Raw genomic sequence first — 20,096 nt, 5'->3', positions numbered from 1 at the left:
AAAGTACTGAAGGATGAATCAACATAAAAAAACAGGCAGTTGCAGCAAGTGGTTAGAAAATTGTGGCATATTGGCATTTATTGCAAGGAGGTTGGAATTTCGAATCAGAAAGTTGTATTACAAATACTGGTGAGGCTATATCTGAATACTGTTCAGTTTTGGTCCTTTATGTTAGAACTGGCATTGGAGACATTTCAAAAGCGAATCACCACTAATTCCAAGTGCAAGATTTGTCCCATCATAAGGAGCTAAATAACTTTGATTGCTATCGTTTGGAATTGAGAAGAAGGCTGAGTGACCTTATTGAAACATGTTCTGAGGGGATATGACAGGGTGGATGTTGACATGTTTCTACTCAAGGGAGAAATTCGAAGAAGGGGACATGGTTCTAAGATGAGGGATGGCCATTTAAAACTAAAGTGTCCAGGAACTTCTCACCGAGGGTGGTTGATCTCTGGATTCCTCTACCACGTAGGGATGTAGAGGCTTGGTCATTGGTGGTATTTAATGGGGAAACACTTTTGAAAGATCAGGGTGTTTTGGCCAATTGAGAACTTGCACAGAAATGATGCAGTGTATGGTGAATCAGCGAGGTCTGGTGTGGCAGGCTTGAGGGGCCTCAGTGGCCTCGCCGTTTCTATCTCATGTTCTTAGTCAACGTCCTGGGACTCTCTCCCCAGCTGCATTGTAAGAGCACCCTCACCAGAAGGACTGCAGTTATACAACGGGATGTCTGACCACCACCCATTTCTCAAAGACAATTGCGGATGGGCAGTACACGCTGTTCTTGCCAGTGATGTCCAGATTACTAACATTTTTTTAAATTGCTCATATAAACATTGGATCTTCCACCTGTTTTATACAGTATCAAATTGGTAATAAAGTCTTGCATCTCTTTTTTCCGTGTTATTGCACAGATACATTCGTTCCCAGATACGTTTTAACCTGGTCAATACACAGTTCATAAAACATAGGATTGGAATTAGGCCCTTCACCCCCTCGAGTCTACTCCGTCATTCAATCATGGCTGTGCATCTTTCCTTCTCCTTTTAAAAGTATCCAAATTACTTGGCCTCCACAGCCATCTGTGGCAATGAATTCCACAGATTCACCACCCTTTTAAAGAAATTGCATCTCATCTTCTTTCTAAAGGCATGTCCTTTTATCCTGAATCTGTGTCCTGTGGTCCTAGACTCTTGCATTCTTGGAGACATCCTATCCACATCCACTCTATCTAGACCTTTCACTATTCGGTAGGTTTCAATGAGGATCCCCCTCATCCTTCTAAACTTTAGAGAGTACAGGCCCAGTGCCGTCAAATGCTCATCAAATGTTAATCCAATGATCCCTGGTCCCTCCTCTGGACCCTCTCCAACGCAGGCACATCTTTCCTCTGATATCGGGCCCAAAACTGCTCACAATACTCCACCTGCAGTCTGACCAATGCCTTCTGAAGCCTCGGCATTACATCCTTGTTCTTGAACAGAGGGTGTTGAACTGAGTAGGGTGAAGTAAGGTTGGGTTTCAAGATATAGATTTGAAATTTCAAAGAGTGTTGTGTGATATGTCCGTGAAATGGTGGTATGCTTGCACAGTTAATTTCATAGCTGTGACATATTGACCATTTGTCAGGGGGTAATGCCATTTATCAGAGCATAATTTGTATTAATCCTTGCAGATTACTTTTCACGGACAGGCTAGGAAAGTTATTGCAAGATGCAGTTATTGCAAGACGGAGAATCAGGGCAAAACAAATTATTTACTCATGTAGCTGACTACAATGTCATAAAGTAGTACATGCTGTCTGACAGCGGATCAACACCGATTAAAGCAGCACATTCACAGTTGGATAAGGTCATTATAGCTGAGGCTACCTGAACAATGTAGGCAAATGTTGAATAATTCCTAGCCTAAAAGGAGTATAAATTGGTGGGAAAGTAAATGAAATCTGAGGAGGGCCTTGAGGCAGTGCAGCGTAGGTTCACAAGATTGATCCCTGGGATGGTGGATTGTCATATGAGGAAAGACTGAAAAGACTAGGCTTGCATTCACTGGAGTTTAGAAGGATGAGGGGATATCTTATAGAAACTTATAAAAGGACTGGACAAGCTAGATGCAGGAAAAATGTTCCCAATATTGGGCGAGTCCAGAACCAGAGGCCACAGTCTTAGAATAAAGGGGAGGCCATTTAAGACTGAGGTGAGAAGAAACTTTTTCACCCAGAGAGTTGTAAATTTGTGGAATCCCCTGCCACAGAGGGCAGTGGAGGCCAAATCACTGGATGGATTTAAGAGAGTTAGATAGAGCTCCATGGGCTAGTAGAATCATGGGATATGGGGAGAAGGCAGGCACGGGTTATTGATTGGGAACGATCAGCCATGTTCACAATGAATGGCAGTGCTGGCTCAAAGGGCCGAATGGCCTCCTCCTGCACCTATTTTCTATGTTTCTATGACCTGTTGCATTTAGGCCGTCAGAGGCAGGGTATAGCAGAAGGTAATCAGTGAATGCTATAAATAATTAAAAAACTCCACATTAGGACCATCATCAGGTCAAAATTGCTTTGCTAACACAGTCGCATTAAGTTGTACATTTGATTACTTTTACTTGTATAATTGCATAGCTTTCCTTTCAGATTTCTTTTCTCTTTTCATTCCATCACTACATTGAATAAATTAATCTCTTGTGAAGGATTGTGGTCATATAAATGGCACATGGTCCCCCCCCCCCCCCCCCCCCCCCCCCCCCCCCCCCCCACCTGAAAAAGCTACTTATTTTAACTACTAAACCAGGTTCGCTTCTTAATAAACAGACACCACACAAACTGTTTGGTAGACCAGTTCAAAACTTTACTTAACATCGGCCGATGGAAGGGAGGGAGAACTCCAGTCAAGTGACCAACACAGACACTTGACTGTGCTCAGCCACCTTCTCTTAACAACAGAATTCCATTGCCTTAAATAGGTTTTTTTTGTCCCCTTAGCACATTCCACAGACATTAGTCATGGTCAGAGGTACTGGAAAAGGTTTCCACAGAATGCATCACATCAAACCTTTTGTTTACATGGTACAAGATATACTAAAAACATTGGCCATTTGCTTTATCTCCAAATAGACCACCCTAGCTCTTTTCGCTGCTTCCTCTGTCATTTGGTCCCTCATAAACATAGGTCATTTGTTTACAAAGATGTGACTGGCTATTTCTCTCTTCCTTTATTGCCTCCTCCCCATAAACATTGGTAATTTAGTTTATGGCATCTTACTTCAAAGATATCTCTAGCTTCTCCAATGTTATAGGATTTATTATCTCACACACCCACAACCTAAGGCAAGCCTAATTTGCGACTAAATATAAGCTGTAAGCTAGCCCAGAAGCCAATTTAATATCTTCTTATATTTTTAACTAAAATTCGACTTCATCACACCCCCCCCCTCTGGAGATGAGAATTCACATTAATTTTAGACAACATTGAGATTATCCTCCCTGCTAGTCTTGGGGAGAGAGCCATTTTTTTCCCCATTTGGAGTGGATATGGGCCTATTTCAACGAGCTGACTTAAATAAAGCATTAAATATTGATATCCAACCAATGCTTCAAATTTGTTGGGAAACGGAGGGAAGGGTGGGACAAAGTGGGGAATAGAAAAGTCTGCTTGAAACTTCATATTGTACTGGAGTAGGTAGAAGATCCATTCCTGATGCTGACGTTGGACTCATTGGCCATCAGTCTGAAGAAGGGTCTCGACCTGAAACTTTACCCATTCCTACTCTCCAGAGGTGCTGCCTGTCCCGCTGAGGTCCTCCAGCATTTTGTGTCTACCGCAGGCATTGGATTCGCTGCCCTGTAATTACCTGGCTTATTCCCATTGCCCTTCAATAAAGGAACCACATTTGCTATCCTCTAGCCATCTGGCACTTTGCCTGTGGACAGAGAAGGTTTGACCATTTCTGTCAGAACCCCAGTAATTCCCTCCCTCCCCTTCCACCTTTTCTAGTGTAATCCACTTTTAAGGCCAGCAAGCCCCCCACCTTTTCTAGAATTCCACTAACCCTCCCCTGAATCCCCATCTACAACATCCTCCTTCATAATGAACACATGAAGAGGAAATCTGTCAAGTATATTTTATTTCCCCTGTTTCAACTTGTTTTCAAAATTACGTTAAAAAAAAAAGTTTGTGGTGCTTAATAAAATAATTGCTGTGATAGTAAATATCATCAATTAGACACTCTGATGTCCTTTGACAGTCGAGTCTGAGGTCAATTGTGCTTTGTTTGGTGTGTGATGTTACGTCTTATAAAAACATAAGCTGCTGGGGAAACTCAGTGGGTCAGGCAGCACCCATGGAGGGAGTGGACAGGCGGCTTCTTCCGACGATGACCCCCAAATGTTGCCTGTCCGTTCCCTCCACAGGTGCAGCCTGACCCACTGAGTTCCTCTAGCACTTTGTGTTTTGCCTCCTCACCGATAATTAAACTTGACTCCGCCATTTTTTCTCAGCTGAAGAAACTGGGAGTGATGCCGCCTGAGCAGCCGCTGCCTCCAAAGTGCTATCGGATTTATCAGATCATGTGGGCTAACAATGGAGATGTCATTAGCAGGCAGTACGCTGGGACAGCTGCTTTAAAGGTAACATTCAATCCATCCAAATGTTTGGTGGTGGTTTGCTCTCGACAGGCATCTAGTGCTCACTTCTGTTTTTATTTAGTTTTATATTCCGAATTTGTGTGGAGAACTTGAGGGTTTGGCTAGATTGTGAATCCTTGTTAACAGTTTAACTGGCCAGTTCAGTTCTACAATATTACAATGCAGCTGTTGCCACACTCCTTCCAAACTGCAGGCTACATGTCACTGTGGCACAATTGAATTTACTGAACAGTACGACATTGTACCCATTTGTTAAAGACCATAAGACAGGAGAAGAATGAGGCCAATTGGCTCATCAAGTCTGCTCTGTCATTCGATCACGGCTGATTTATTTGTCCCGCTCAATCCAATTCTCTTGCCATCTCCCCTGTAACCTTTGATGCCCTTACTAATCATGAACCCATCAGTTGGGGCAATTTCCAAGGCGAGAGGCATTCTGGGTAAGCATTGCCGGCTTGTTTCCAATATAAACTTGAAAGACAGTAGTGTTGTGGAAATTACAAACTGCCTTGATTGCTCGAGGGGCTGAGTACAGTATTGTTTACGTAAGTGTGAGTTGTGTAAGTCAGGCGAGTGTCTGTAGTAGCTCAGCTAGACTTTTCTGACAGCAGGTCAGACACCAAGCAGAGCCAGAGCAATAGTTCAGTGTCCATCTCCCCTGACTGTCAGTCTTGAGAAGGGTCTCGACCGGAAACATCAGGCATTCCTCTCCAGAGATGCTGCCTGTCCTGCTGAGTTACGCCAGCACTTTCAGACCATAAGGGATAGAGATAGATTTAGACCATTCGGCCCATCAAGTCTACTGCGCCATTCAGTCCTGACTGATCTATCTCTCCCTCCTAACCCCATTCCCCTGCCTTCTCCCCATAACCTCTGACAACTGTACTAATCAAGAATCTATCTCTGCCTTAAATATATATCCATTGACTTTGCCTCTACAGCCGTCTGTGTCAAAGAATTCAAGATTCACCACCCTCTGACTAAACAAATTCTTCCTCATCTCCTTCCTAAAAGAACTTTGTGTCTATCTTCATCATAAAGATCATCATCACCTGCAGGTATCTCCGGTCACGTTGCACGACATGTGTAGGGGTACGATCCTTCATCTTTGCTGCTCTAAATCCAGAAACCTTTTACTCAACGTCATTGTGGGAGAACCTTCACTAGAAGGGCATTAGTGGTTAAAGGGTGACTTGGCACAACCTTCTCCCTGACATTTAGGGATGGTCAATAAATGTCGGCTGTTGCGGCAAGACCCACCTCCCACCTCCCAGTGGTCTGGGAAAACATGGCAGTGTGACAGTGAGAACAAATGTTATGGAGGAGATGAGAGTGGAGCAGTGGAGGGAACAAAGAGGGGATGACTGGCAGACAGATGACCAAGGTGGATCAAGTGACTTTGCTTTTGTTGCTATCTAAAAATGAACCACTTGAGTCTTCACTTCTAACTTCCTGGGCAGCTTGGTACGAGATGTGTTTTGGGCAACTAGTGATCAGTATAATGTCAGATCTAATGATTTCCATTAGGGTTGACATGTAGGTTGGGGACTCATCACGGGCCCTGTCCAAGAGCGGGAGACTTTGTTTCTGCTGAGGTAGAAACACCAGGTTGACAGCTGTAAACTCAATGAAACTGTACCTAGTGTTTCCTCAATGTCTCCAAGGAAGGAGATCGGCAGAGGTGGGAACGAGTGGATAGACACAATTGTGGAGTACTCAGTGGGTCGGGCAGCATCTCTAGAGAAAATGGATAGGTGACGATTTTGATTGGGACCCTTCTTCAGACTGATTGTAGTGAGGGGCGGGGACTGGAAGCAAGAAAAATCCAAGACAGATCAGAGCCGGCAACAGATGACCTCGGGCAGAGGTGTGCGCTGAGAGGCTGATTGTTGGCAAGTGATGGCGTGATCTATTTGATGTATGTGATGGTGGAACTGGTCCCTGAGATAAGCTGCTTTCGGTCACTGTCACTCATTCTAATTGCCCTTTAATTTTCCTTGCAAAGAGGAGGAATTTAACACGAATCAAGAACAAATCTTGGTTGTCATTCATAGACCAATTCCGAACAGATTATACTAAGTTGTGAACATGAACCAAGTGCTGTGTGTATTGGTCTTGAAGTTTTAAACTCCAAACTTAAGCAAAGATTTGAGTTTAAAACTTCAAGACCAATACACACAAATCTGAAGTTAGCAAATCTGGTTTTGTTAATTTTGGAACTGACCCAACCAACAGAGTGAGTGTTATGTTCTTCCTGTCCTCTTTAATGGTAGGGTGACTTCACAAGAACTGGAGAACGAAAGTTTGCAGGAATGATGAAAGATGGTTATAATTCTGCCAATCGATATTACCTCAATCGGTTCCGTGATGCATACAGACAGGCGGTCATAGGTAAGAGACAACGCTGTCATATAAAGGCATAAATCCTGATGTGTAATGAAAAATGCAAAGGTAATTCTGTTTGGATGTATTTCCTCTGGGTCTCTTAATCTTCTTCAGCAAAGAAGTCTGATTCTGGAGCAGGGGACAATTTAAAAGTCCTCGTTCAGATTATCAGGAGTAAAATACATTTCTATTTTGCACACACAATTAACCATAGGCATAATTCTTAACACTATATAATGTCCATGGGAGATATTTACAATGCATTATCACAGTTATATAGTGTGGAAACAGGCCCTTCAGCCCAACTTGCCCACACCAGCCACCATGTCTCAGCTACACCAGTCCCACTTGCCAGCATTTGGTCCATAATCCCTCCACTCCCTGCACATCCATTTGCGTACATAAAAGCCTCTTAAATGCTGCTATCGCTCTCAGCCATCCACCACCACCCTTGGCAGTTTCTTCTGAGCACCCACCACTGTCGATATTAAAAATAAATATGACGTGCACATCTCCTATGAACTTTACCCCTCCCATTGTAAAGCTATACCCTCATGTCTTTGACATTTTCCCCTGGGGAAAAGGGCTCTGACTGTCTACCCTATTTATGTTTCTCATTTTATATACTTGTATCGGGTCTCATCTTAACCTCTAACATTCGAGTGAAAACAATCCAAACTTGTTCAATCTCTCCTTGTAGGTAATACTCCCTAATCTAGGCAGCATTGAGGCAGCATAATGGTAGAGTTGCTGCCTTACAGTGCCAGTGACCTGGGTTTGATCCTGACTATGGGTACTGTTTCTCGGATAGCATGGTCGGATGTAAAACTGCCCAAACCCCTCTGATTCCAATATATTGATTTACTAGTTGGGACACAAGTAGAAATTGAGAATCAAAATAAAAATAGAATATGCCTAGCAGGTAAGAAAACATTTAATAGAACAGAACTGCGAGGTCTTCGAGCTGAAACAGAAACCACCCCTATCCACAGATGCTGCATGACTTGCTGAATGTTTTGAGTACTTTGTTTTCATGTCTCCCCAAAGCCTATACGATCATGGCTGATCCTCTACCTTAAGACCACTTTTCTGCACAATTCCTTTACCGTGATTTCTCTTAAAGGCAAACAAAATATCAGTTTGGGTCTTGAAGCGATTGGGCAACTAAGCACCCATGCCCCCTTGAAATGGAGAGATTCAATGATGTGCAATTGTAAATGAAGGAATTTTCCACCTCACCTCATAGTGAATAACCACTCAACCTGGGACTATTTCTTAAATTCTAGATTGATAGTTGGGAAATAGCCTACTGGCTCATCCATATAAATTTTGGAAATCCGTTTCTTTACCCTCTGCATATGAGACTGCATTTGTCACTTTTTCCCCCATTATTCAGTATCCAACTATTTTTTATTTAAGTCATTGTTACCTTAACTACTCAGGAATCTACTCGGGAATTCCCTCTGTCCTCTCCACACCTTCCCTTCGGCGGCCTAGAAAATATTTTCCTCTCACTTTTATATTTCAGGTAAAGGGTTATCGACCTATCCCCACTGCTGCTGCCTGGCTGTATGCATGCATAATTTTCTGTTATTATTCCAAATTTCCAGCATCTGCAGATTTTGGCTTCAATTCCATGTCGTTTTTCTATTCTTAAGCATTTTGTTATTGTGCATCGAGTGTCTACAGCAGCGGATAGAGATATAGATGAAACATCTAGTGCTAAATTATTTATAAGATGTAATAATATTTAATCTGCTGTGGCTCGATGCACTGGGGAGAATAGATAGTGTGGATGCATCAGCCAGAGTTAAGTTGGAGGACAGTGTGAGTGGGGCTAGCACAATCTCAGCTTCTGCATCAATACATGTCAAATATTTCATTTCTACTACAGGCATTCACATATTCTCATTGTTGGATCGATCTTGTATTTAATTTTTTATTGAAAGCCTGGTGCACAATAATGACAATCTTCAAAGCAGTAGTGGTGCTGTGACATAGCTGATGAACATCATTGAGGCATAACGTTCCTCAAACTGGAGCAATGTATTAAAAAATTACTCTTACTCTTTCCAAATTTCACAGGCAAAATTGGTAGGAACATGTCTAGATTAGATAATATGTAAGACATTTTATAAGAGTTTCCTGTTTAAACTCTCAACCTCCTTGAAGCATCATTTCGTAGTGTTCTTGTTATTTACCCCAGGGACGATTTGATTTAGTTGAGTTTAGAGATACAGTATCTTTCGGCTCACCGAGTCCGCGCTGACCAACGATCACCTGTACACTAGTTCTATCCTACACATTTGGGGCCATTTACAGAAGCCAAATTGACCTACAAACCTGCATGTTCTTGGAATGTGGGAAGAAATCGGAGCACCCAGAGAAAACCTACTCAGTTACAGGGAGAACATGCGAACTCTGTATCGACAGCGCCCCTAGTCGGAATCGAACCCGGGGCCGCTGGTGCTGTCAGGCAGCAATTCTACCGCAGTGTCACTCTGCCGCAAGGCACGAAGCCTTGCACGAACAGACTCGGAGGAGCCACCAGGAACAGTTCCGCTTCCTCGTTAATATATTTGACAATAGAATCAAGAATTCAAGATCTGTCTTGATCGTTGTTATTAGCTTTGTTAATGAATATTGATTTATCTGCCCTGATGATCCTTATACGTGACTTCTAATATATATTCCTTGCTGGGTCTGTACTTTGTTAAATTGTATTTGTGGCTGCGCATAATGTTGCTGTTTAATTAGATCCAATGCAGGGCATCCCAGTGACTGAAGATCTCTACTCCATCTTCAGCAAGGAGAAAGAGCATGAAGCCTTGCACAAACGGAATCGGAGGAGCCACCAAGAGCAGATCAGCTTCCTCTTGCAAAATTACATGAAACTATTGTTACCAGACAATGAGAAATTCCATGGGGGCTGGTCTCTGATAGATTGCGATCCAAGGTGTGTAATCACAAAATACATCCATCGGCATCATTCCAGGGAATTAAATATTGATGAATTGCAAACTGCATTTCTTGATTGGATGCGGAAAGTAGCAGCAGAGCAATCTAAAATGGTTTAATCTACACGGCAAAGCAAAATTGATGGCTGAGTTAGTTACTCGAAGGCTGAATTTTTAATGAAAGTTAAAAGTGGCCTTTAGCCCTGTGGTGATGTGCTTGGAATAATATTGAGGCTGAGTTATGTCCTGAAAGAGTGTGTTGTTAAAGAAAATTGAGAATGAAATTCATCATAAATTTGTTGAAATGAAAAGCCGAATTTTCGATTGAGAAAAGAATAGGTGATTAAAAACAATAGTTTGATTGGAATATCAGAAGAAAACACATTTTGACTGATATGTGTGCTTTTGTTTTACTACCGCAACTTTGTTTTCTTGTCCGTGGAATTGAAGATGCAGTTTTCTAGTCTTTTTATGGCGATGTTGCACATCAAATGTATCAGAATGGATTTTTAGCTATTTGAGAATTAACATTGCAACAAGATTTTTTACCATTAGCAGCTAAATCTATCTTTTTCTTTCACCTGTAGTTGTGCATTGAGACATTACATCCATAGGGGCATAGTTAATCGTACAGCATGGAAACTGGCCTGGCCCACCACACCCATGCCAATATTTTTGCCCACATACACTAATCCCTTTTTCCTACGTTACTTTCATATTCTTCTCTGCCTTGCCTATACAAGTGACTGTCTAAATGCCTGAATATAATAATTGTATCTGGTTCCACTAGCTCCTCTGGCATATTCCCTATACAACAATAAATATTAATTTATCCTCTCACTAAAAACCAATGCCCTTTTATTGTTTATTCCCTCTCCCTGGGGAATAAGATTCTGATCATCTCCCCAATCTAAGCCCCTCATAATTTTCTACACTTCTATTAGATCATCCCTCTGCCTCCTTCATTTCAGGGAAAATAAATCCAGTCTATCCAATCTCTTCCCATCACAAAAGTCATGCAATCCAGGCAGCATGCTGCCTTCCCATCAGTGCAGTCATGTCCTTCCTGCAGGTGGTGATCGGAGACAGACACACACACACACACACACACACACACACACACACACACACACACACACACACACACACACACACACACACACACACACACACACACACACACACACACACACACACACACACACACACACACACACACACACACACACACACACACACACACACACACACACACACACACACACACACACCAGGGTTATTGTTCATTGCACTTTAACATTATAGTAATATTAACAAATGTTACAATTACTTGGATATCTCTTGCATTGCCAATCTGAGCTTCAGTTAAAGCTGATATCCTGCCGAGGTTGGCATCCTTTGTGCTATGGGACTTCGGTGGAAGCTTTGCACTAATGGAGCCAGAAAGTGTTGATAAATCCATCGGGGTTGATGAACTACAGTGGCCAGCTGAGCTCTGCTATCGACCAAGACTGTGCTTTGATTCCAAGTCCCCTGATTAGGACAACCTGGCTCTTTGCAGCTATTTGGGTTCTGGGGCCGTGTGCCAACGATGGATTTCAATTTGATTGGAACTAATCGAAGTAAAGCATGCCTACTTAAAATTAAATGCTGAACAAACTGTATAAAACGTTCTTATGGTTTTTAAATCATGGTCATTTTTAATGAATAACTTGTGCCTAGGTAAAAGTTCAGGTTTGGCACTGGTTTTCATTGTGTTTGGAGTGGAATGGATCTCAATGGCTAAGAATGGAGAAGGATGGGAGAAGTCTGTGGCAGGCCTAAGACCATTGTTTACCTTTCACACTCGGCTTGCGCTTTAAGTGACTATTAACGACCACGGCTGTTTGTCTGCCTGTCCGTAAAGAGTCCTTCAGTAGTACGCCACTGAATTTGAAGCACATAGTTGCTGGCCGGCGCAGCGGTAGAATTGCTGCCTTACAATGCCAGAGACCTGGGTTCAATCCTCACTATGGGTGCTGTCTGTACGGCGTTGTGACCACGTGGGGTTTCTCAGTGTGCTCCAGTTTCCTCCCATACTCCAAAGACATACAGGTTTGTAGGTTAATTGGCTTCTGCAAATTGTGCAGGATAGTGCTAGTGTACAGGGTGATTGCTGGTCGGCATGGACTCGACGGGGCTAAAAGGTTCGTTCCCACACTGTATCTCTAGTGTATAGTCTAGTTGAGAGAGGGATGGGGTTTCTTTGCTCTTTAGATCAATGGTGATATCCACAATTGTAATAAGTAGAGTTGATTTATTTATTGTTTTATTTCTAACCAGTGAATGCAAATACCTAATTTTTAAATTTGCAATTGAATATCCCAATGAGTGAGTTTTTTCCCCAGAGTGTTCACATTTGCTAAATTAAAAATGTATGTGTTTGGAAAGGACTGTTAATTCACATTTAAATTTATATTGGTTGAAAAATTATTTTGCAGCCTTATTGATGCCACTCACAGAGATGTTGATGTTCTGCTTCTCCTCTCCAATTGTGCCTACTATGTTGCCTAGTGAGTAGATGCCGAACTTGCTGAAAATCATTCACTGCTTCCATAGACAGTTAAACAAATAAATTGTACAACCACTTTGTTTACTAAATTGCCAACTAGTGACATTGTTTTAGTCGGTTCACTTGTGCATTTGGTTGGCTTGTAATCGGGCACGTGTTCTCTCTCTTGGCAGCTATGATGATGAAGTTGAAAAAGTGAACCAGTATCAGAGACTGAACTTGGAGGATTTGGAGAGGATTGAAATCGGTACGTTTGTCTTCATGTTGTTGACTGATTGCCATTGCTGCTTTCTGTGATGAATGTACAGGTTTATTTGGCAGCTTCCAGTGCCTGAAATGGAAACAACCCTTTCGGAATTAAAAAGAAGGAAAGATGTATCTGGTGGTGGGATGCCATTGAAGATGACAGAGGTTCATCTGTTGAATGTGGAGGCCAGTGAGATGAAAACTGGACACCAGGGAAACTTCACCCTTGCCCTCTGCAGGAGAAGTGCAGGAAATATGAGATGTGTTAAGGATTCTGTCAACTTCTTCCAGAACTGTGGATTACCCTCTTCCACTGTTGATAGAGCCTCTACTGCATCTCATTGTCGAGTGTGTAGGGAGGAACTGCAAAGGCTTGTTTAAACTGAAGCCAGACACAAAAAGCTGGATTAACTCAGCAGGTCAGGCAGCATCTCTGAAGAAATGAAATAGTTAACGTTTCAGGTCTGAAGAAGGGTCTCGACCTGACACGTCACCTATTCCTTCTCTCCAGAGATGCTGCCTGACCCGCTGAGTTACTCCAGCTTTTTGTGTCTGTTCTCATTGTCCAGTGTACAGTTATTACAAAACTTGGATTTATTCTAGAGGGAGTGGGGGGAATTATTAAGATAGTGACTTTATTATACAAAAGCATTGATTTTCTGTATTGTAATCTGTAGCAATGAAGATACATTTTGTCATGGTTTGTTTCACATAAAGGACCAGAGCCCACTTTATTTGGGAAGCCCAAGTTTAATTGTATGAGACTCCATTACAAGCACAACGGAATTAGCGGGTACTTCCACACATTGAGAGCTGTGACTCGAAACCCTGAGGAAGATGGAAAAGGTAAAGCACTTCTGTTCCAAAAAAAAATGCTGTACTTGTTTAGTTGTTTCATTGTTGTAGTGGCAGCTGTATGAGAGATGTTCCACAAGTGTATGTGCATCAAAAATGTTTGTTCACTATTCCTAATTGCACATCACTCTGCAGAAGATCGTTAAACATTACTACAATTTGTAGTTGGCATTTTTAATCTATAATAATCAGCACTGCTTAAAATACAAGTAAAGGCAGTTTTACTGTAACACACACCAAAATTCTACAGGCTGGAAAAACATTCTGCACGTTTGAGATGCATAGGAGTTGATTTCTATCTGGGTCTCAACTGATATTCAGTGGGAATTTCATCTTTCAGTTATTCCTATATTAGAAATTATTTAATGTTCAAATCAACCTGTGTATTTATAACGTTAAACACAAAAAACTGGAGTAATTCAGTGGGAATTACTGAAGGAATGGGTGACATCTCGGTGACATGAATGGGAGACCCTTCTTTAGACAGACTGCAATAACATTACAAATCCACGCTTGCAGTTCTGGGGCCAATACTCAGTGGACATTGCTCTAAGTGAGGTGTTAGGAATGAGGGACTTTGTGTAAATCTGTATCAATATCAAGGCCACGGATTTCTTCCTTCATTTATAAATTTGATTTGTTTGGGGGCTAATCTCAACTGGGGCCTTGCTGAGGAGATGTGGAGGATAGGGGGGGGGGGATGAGAGAAACTGCTCTAAGTTCCTGGGCTTGAAGTTGACACAAAAGATTCCGAATTCATTGTCATTACTGCTCATGTCCACATATAGGCATTGGATGAGACCAAAGTCGTTCTTGACTGCATTAAGTAGTTTATTGAGATACCATCCAATAAATATCTGAGTTACCTATAACTAATCTACAGATTCTGAGGAAAGGGTTTCACTCCAGTTTATTACCTGCAATGGTTGCATGTTCCATGATTTCTCCAGAAACCTCAACCAGTTCATTCAGTGAGATGCCAATGAGTATAGATCAAGAGAGTCTGGCTTTGATGTGAGGAGACAAGGTTTGTGCTGTGCCCATCAGTGTATGCATGAATGACATACACTTGGGGAAAGGCATCTGTGGGCTTTGCAATCATGGTGAGCAAGAAATCAATGCCTTCGGAAATAAGATGGCGATGATAATTATCTTTTTAATTGGTTTGCAGACACCCTACAGTGCATTGCAGAAATGTTGCAGCTTACAAAGCAGGGCCTTGGAATAGATGTGCCAATTCTGGAGAAGAAGTTGGAGAGGTGAGGTGTTACTGTCTTGCTCAAGATGCCTGTGTGATTGGGTAGAAACACAATTGGGATCATTTGAAATGCCTCTATATTAATGGCTGAGACGCAGAGAGACTGCTGAACTACTTTCATTTTAAAAAGTCTCAAATGCCTCTTTAAGCTACTGTTTAGCACTATATCCAGTACTCCATACCTCATTCTTTGCAATAACTTTCAGTTGGAGCCATTGATCAAACCTCAACAAATTGGCATTCTAAAGTACCAAAAGTGGATTAAAAATGATATGTTTTGCAAAGCTCTATTTTTAATTTGAAGTTCAGTCAGAATTGAAATCTTGCTTTTTTTTTTAGTATTCCCTTGATTTAAAAAACAACTCAATTTAAAAACTGTTTCATATTTTTTTCATTAAACTTCTCGTCCATTTTTTCATAGTCTGGCTCCTCCTTATTTCTGCTTTAAAAAAAAAGTGCTAAAGTAACAGTGTGTCTGGCAGTATCCCTGGGGACATGGATAGGTTTTGGGTCGGGACCATTTTTCAGACTAAGTGGGAGTGAAAGTGAAGAGGTAGGAGTCTATGGGAAATAGGTGGGTACAGGTGAGAAGGGTTTGATTGGTAGATGGGTGGATAAATCCCAGAGATGAAAAGAAGACAAAAGGGTGTAAGGTGAGAATTGGAGTGAAAGGTGAAACTAGAGGAAGGGATATAACGTGAAAACGGGGGTGAGATAGTGGGAGAAATGAGTGCGTGTCTGTGTGTGGCACAGGGATGGGGGTGGGGTGGGAAATGTGCTGAGTAAGCTAAAATTGGAGAATTCAATGTTCAGGCCATTGGGTTGTAAACTCCCCCATTGGAATATGAGGTGCTAATCTCAATTTTGTGTGTGACCTCACTCTGGCAATGGAGAAGGCCCAGAAAAGGGGTTGATATGGGAAGGAGAGTTAAGATGGTTAGCGACTGGGAGATCCAGCAGACCAAGGTGGACCGAGAGCAAGTGTTTGGCAGAACGTGCACACTTGTGTTCTGTCCTTGCTTCCACTCACAGCAATGCTTTCAGATCAACCTCCAATGTTATTTGATAATAGTCACACTAAGTAGTGTCTGGTGTAAAATGTTACGCTCAAATAGCTTCTGAGCCAGCACACTGTGAGGCTAACTTCTATTGTTTTTCATTGCAGTACGTCTACCTTTAGCTAGCACCTTTGTTCTCCAGGGCTACCTACTTTTCAACACATTTTGGCCTGCAGAGTGGGTAGCATTGTGCTGGCGGTGATGTTTATTTTCCTGTCACTCCCTGTTGCCAGGTTCAGTTGCATCCTCAGCAAACACCTTTTACAATCTTGGTTGAAAATCAACATATTATTAAAGCACTTCACAATACGCAGACTGAATTGCAGGTAGACAGCCTTGTTTAATTACAATCATGCCTCACTTGAAAGAAGCTCAATTAAGCAGCTGTCACGTGGTTACAGTAATTTCTCCCAACCCACAACTGCAAAAGATTGAACAGTGCCACCGTAAAAAGCGTTTAGACTAACATTCAGGCTCATTTACTCTAGCATTCAAGTCATGAAGCATTTACTCTTTTTTGCAGTGTTACCCAAGTAAAATGTTTCAAAGGCGAATGACTGAATTCCATGTTATTTTGCAGGAAGCGCAGTAAGCCACATGAAGACATCCTTGGGATTCATTCCAAAAGTCGGGTAACAAGCAGTACAAGCTTAACCCAAGGCAAGAACTTTCTTATCAACAAGTTTTCTTCCTTTAACCAGAAAGTCAAACAAACCAAATCCAATGTGACCATTGGAAATTTGCGGAAACTGGGCAACTTTTCAAAACCGGACGTCAAGGTTAATTTCTTAAAACCAAATCTACGGGTGAACCTGTGGAAATCGGACAGTAGTCTGGGGAGCTCGGATTCCCCTGTGGCTGTCAAAGAGGAAACTGATTCGGATCTTGAGATCTCTTCTGATACGGACTCTTATGAATCTGATGGCTATCTCTCCAATTCCAAATCAGATGAAGAATGCCAGCTCTCGGACGCTGAAGATGTCGGACAGTGCGACTACGTGCTTCCCAGCTGCGGCATTGTCGCCACTGGACCTCGTTCACGGCTAAGCAGCCGATCACATTCGATCGGTAGCACAGATTTTAACATTCCGCACAATACTTCAGAAATCCACTTAACTCAGAATAATCCTGAACACCAGGGTGAAGTTCTGATAAATGCACGGCCTTCTGATGCAGCACCAACTGCTGACGAGGATGTCCTTGTTGATTTCAACACTCCCATTGACGCCTATTGTCACCAGTTTTTAGAAGATGCACAGAATAAATCTCCGGACGTTAGTGTTGCAGATCTGGATTTCCATCAGAAGCAGCAAGAACAAAGCAACAGTGGCTCTGAAGTAACATCCAACGTTAAGGCAGAAGAAACTGAGATGCATTTACCAAGACCCTCCAAGCTGGACGTATCCTCGGCTAGCTCTCGCCTACCCCTTCTTTCAGTGGAACCTCCGGACAATCCAGCCTGTGAGTCCAATCCATCTGAAGAGGAGGCTGGGTGTACAGCGTCTTCTCCTTCCCAACCAGAAGATGCGGGCAGCAGTGCTGTTTCACCATTCGCTAAGATCCGAAGTTCAATGGTCCAGGTAGCAAGCATGACCCAGGCAGGACTACTCCAGGGGGTAAACTTTGCTGTGGCAAAGGTCCAGCGAACCCCTGAAAATGTAACGGAGAGTCAGCACCCCCAGTTGAAGGAGATGTTTTCTCAGTGCCAGACAAGGATAATCCAGATTTAGCCGCTGGTGGTCTCTGAACTTTGTAACCTTGACGAAGGGGAACACTTTTAAGTTATGATCGAAGACCAAAAGTCCTTTAAAATGTATCTGCAGTTTTGTATGGAGTCTTTAACAATGTGGGATTTGAGGTTTTCAAATAATCTGGGTAATCCTGGATGTTTGCATTAAGCTACTGGAGCAGCAACTACTGAGCAGGCCAATGTGCAATATTAATTATGGTAGAATGTATTAGGCTGGTGGCAATGTAGTAGCAGTTGATGACAACTGGCTCGAACCTGCCCTGTTCCAGTTGTTTTTAATCCAAGTAAACAGGAGTTGTACACTCCACACAACTTAAGTACATGCCATACCACACACGTCAGGAGTTCCCTGTCAGTATGCATTGTAGTGAAGTGGAATGGTCAGTGGGATAATAACTCGCATCTTGCCCTAAGATTGTCTTCACTGCCATCTGAGAAAACTGACCCCGAATTAAGTTTTTTTTAAGAAAAAAAGAAAATCTTAAATCTATATTTTCATTTTATGGAACAGCATCTTTGTGCAGCAAAAGTCTATTGCAAGGACTTGAATATCTCATGGTTATTTCACGATTATAAGTATTCTAGAAATCTGAACTATTGCAAAAGGTATTTTTCTGTCTTGCACACAGAAGGGGCAAGATCCTCATGAATGTTAAAATACAAGTGGTGAAGGGGCCGGAGGAAATTTTGACTTAAACCTGATGTAGCATTAGTACAATCCTATAGACAGTGCCTGTGGTTTATCATAAATGTACTGTAGTTAGATTGTAAACATGTTATCTACAGTAGGTTCCCAATTGTCTTAACTGTGCCCTGATATCAGCCTTCGACACAGAATTTCTAGGTAAATAAAACTGCCCATTCCTATAATTAAAATACTTGTTATTGTAACTTAAATGTTTTAATGTGCTTATTTATTCATGTTTTGTCACAGTAGTGTGGTTTCTTTGATGTGTTGAAAATAATGCACATGCTACAAAAGTAGATTTGCTCCAGTGTATTTTGACAGGAGGGATGAATATTATTTTAATTAAAAAAAGTTGAAGCAAACCATCTGTTTCCATATTTTTTTTTTCAAAGTGCCAAGCATCAAAACCATTGTATTTGGTTCATGGCCATTATCCTCCGCACTGCATCTGCCAAAAATATTCATCATATGGAAACTGCTGTGTATTTGAATCATGGCAGCAATAGTGTCGGCTCAGGCAGAAACCTTTTAAAGATATCATTTAGGCTGCTGATTAATGATGATTTAATAAAATCCCTGTATCTGTGTGAACAGGTGAAGACCATTGCCTTATTTCCTCCTCCTCCTGTCAATTATTGAAATATTTACTCAGTAAACCATTTTGAAATTGTTGGTTAATCCTTTTGAATAATTCTCCTTACACGGGAGCCATGTACAAAGTCTTGATGAGTTTCATTGATTGTATTAGTCATAGATTAATACAATGTGGAAACAGGCTCTTTGGCCCAACTCCCCCACACTGGCCAACAATGTCCCGGCTACCCTAGTCCCACTTGCCTGCGCTTGGTCCAAAATCCTCCAAACCTGTCCTATCCATGTACCTGTACAACTGTTTCTTAAACAATGGGATAGACCCAGCCTCAACGACCTCCTCTGGCAGCTTGTTCCATACACCCACCACCCTTTGTGTGAAAAAGTTACCTCTCGGATTCCTATTAAATCTTTTCCTCTTCACCTTGAACCTATGTCCTCTGGTCCTCGATTTCCCTGCTCTGGGTAAAAGACTGTGCATCTACCCGATCTATTCCTCTCATGATTTTGTACACCTCTATAAGATCACCCCTCATCCTCCTACGCTCCATGCAATAAACCCAACCTACTCAACCTCTCCCTATAGCTCAGTCCTGGCAATGTAAATCTTTTCTGAACCCTTTCAAGCTTAACAATATCTTCCCTATAACATGCTGCCCAGAACAGGACACAATATTCTAAATGCGGTCTCACCAACGTTTAAAATGCCAAAAGCCTTTCTGACCACCATATCTACCTGCGACTCGACCTTCAAGGAACCATACTCCCTCTGCTCTACAACACAACCCAACCATTTACTGTGTAGGTCCTGCCCTTGTTCGACGTCCCAAAATGCACACGTCTCTATTAAATTCCATCAACCATTCCTCTGCCCAGCTGGCCAATCGATCCAGATCCTGCTGCAATCGTTCACTACCATCTTCACTATCTGCAAAACCACTTACTTTTGTATCATCAGCAAACTTGCTAATCTTGTCCTGTATGTCTTAGATGACAAACAGTAATGGGCTCAGCATCGAACCCTGTGGCACACGACTAGTCACATGCCTCCATTCTGAGAAGCAACCTTCCACCATCACCCCCTGCTTACTTCCATGAAGCCAATTTGCTAT

The 20,096-nt window shown here is 42.1% G+C and overlaps 1 protein-coding gene across 1 annotated transcript in view; it reads left to right on the top strand.

Moving 5' to 3' along the window:
* Window positions 1-18,972, top strand: part of inpp5f (inositol polyphosphate-5-phosphatase F) — a 145,239-nt gene extending 126,267 nt beyond the window's left edge. Inside the window, exons 13-20 of the mRNA XM_055646835.1 lie at window positions 4,499-4,627; window positions 6,919-7,036; window positions 9,788-9,986; window positions 12,468-12,539; window positions 12,712-12,785; window positions 13,502-13,630; window positions 14,811-14,898; window positions 16,536-18,972. Of these exons, the coding sequence (XP_055502810.1) occupies window positions 4,499-4,627; window positions 6,919-7,036; window positions 9,788-9,986; window positions 12,468-12,539; window positions 12,712-12,785; window positions 13,502-13,630; window positions 14,811-14,898; window positions 16,536-17,685 (1,959 nt within the window). The 3' untranslated portion in view covers window positions 17,686-18,972. The remainder of the gene's footprint in view (window positions 1-4,498; window positions 4,628-6,918; window positions 7,037-9,787; window positions 9,987-12,467; window positions 12,540-12,711; window positions 12,786-13,501; window positions 13,631-14,810; window positions 14,899-16,535) is intronic.
* Window positions 18,973-20,096: the final 1,124 nt, after the last annotated feature.

This window comes from Leucoraja erinacea, chromosome 15, assembly GCF_028641065.1.
Source record: "Leucoraja erinacea ecotype New England chromosome 15, Leri_hhj_1, whole genome shotgun sequence".
NCBI classification, from domain to species: domain Eukaryota; kingdom Metazoa; phylum Chordata; class Chondrichthyes; order Rajiformes; family Rajidae; genus Leucoraja; species Leucoraja erinaceus.
This window is presented reverse-complemented; position numbering and strand designations above follow the sequence as displayed.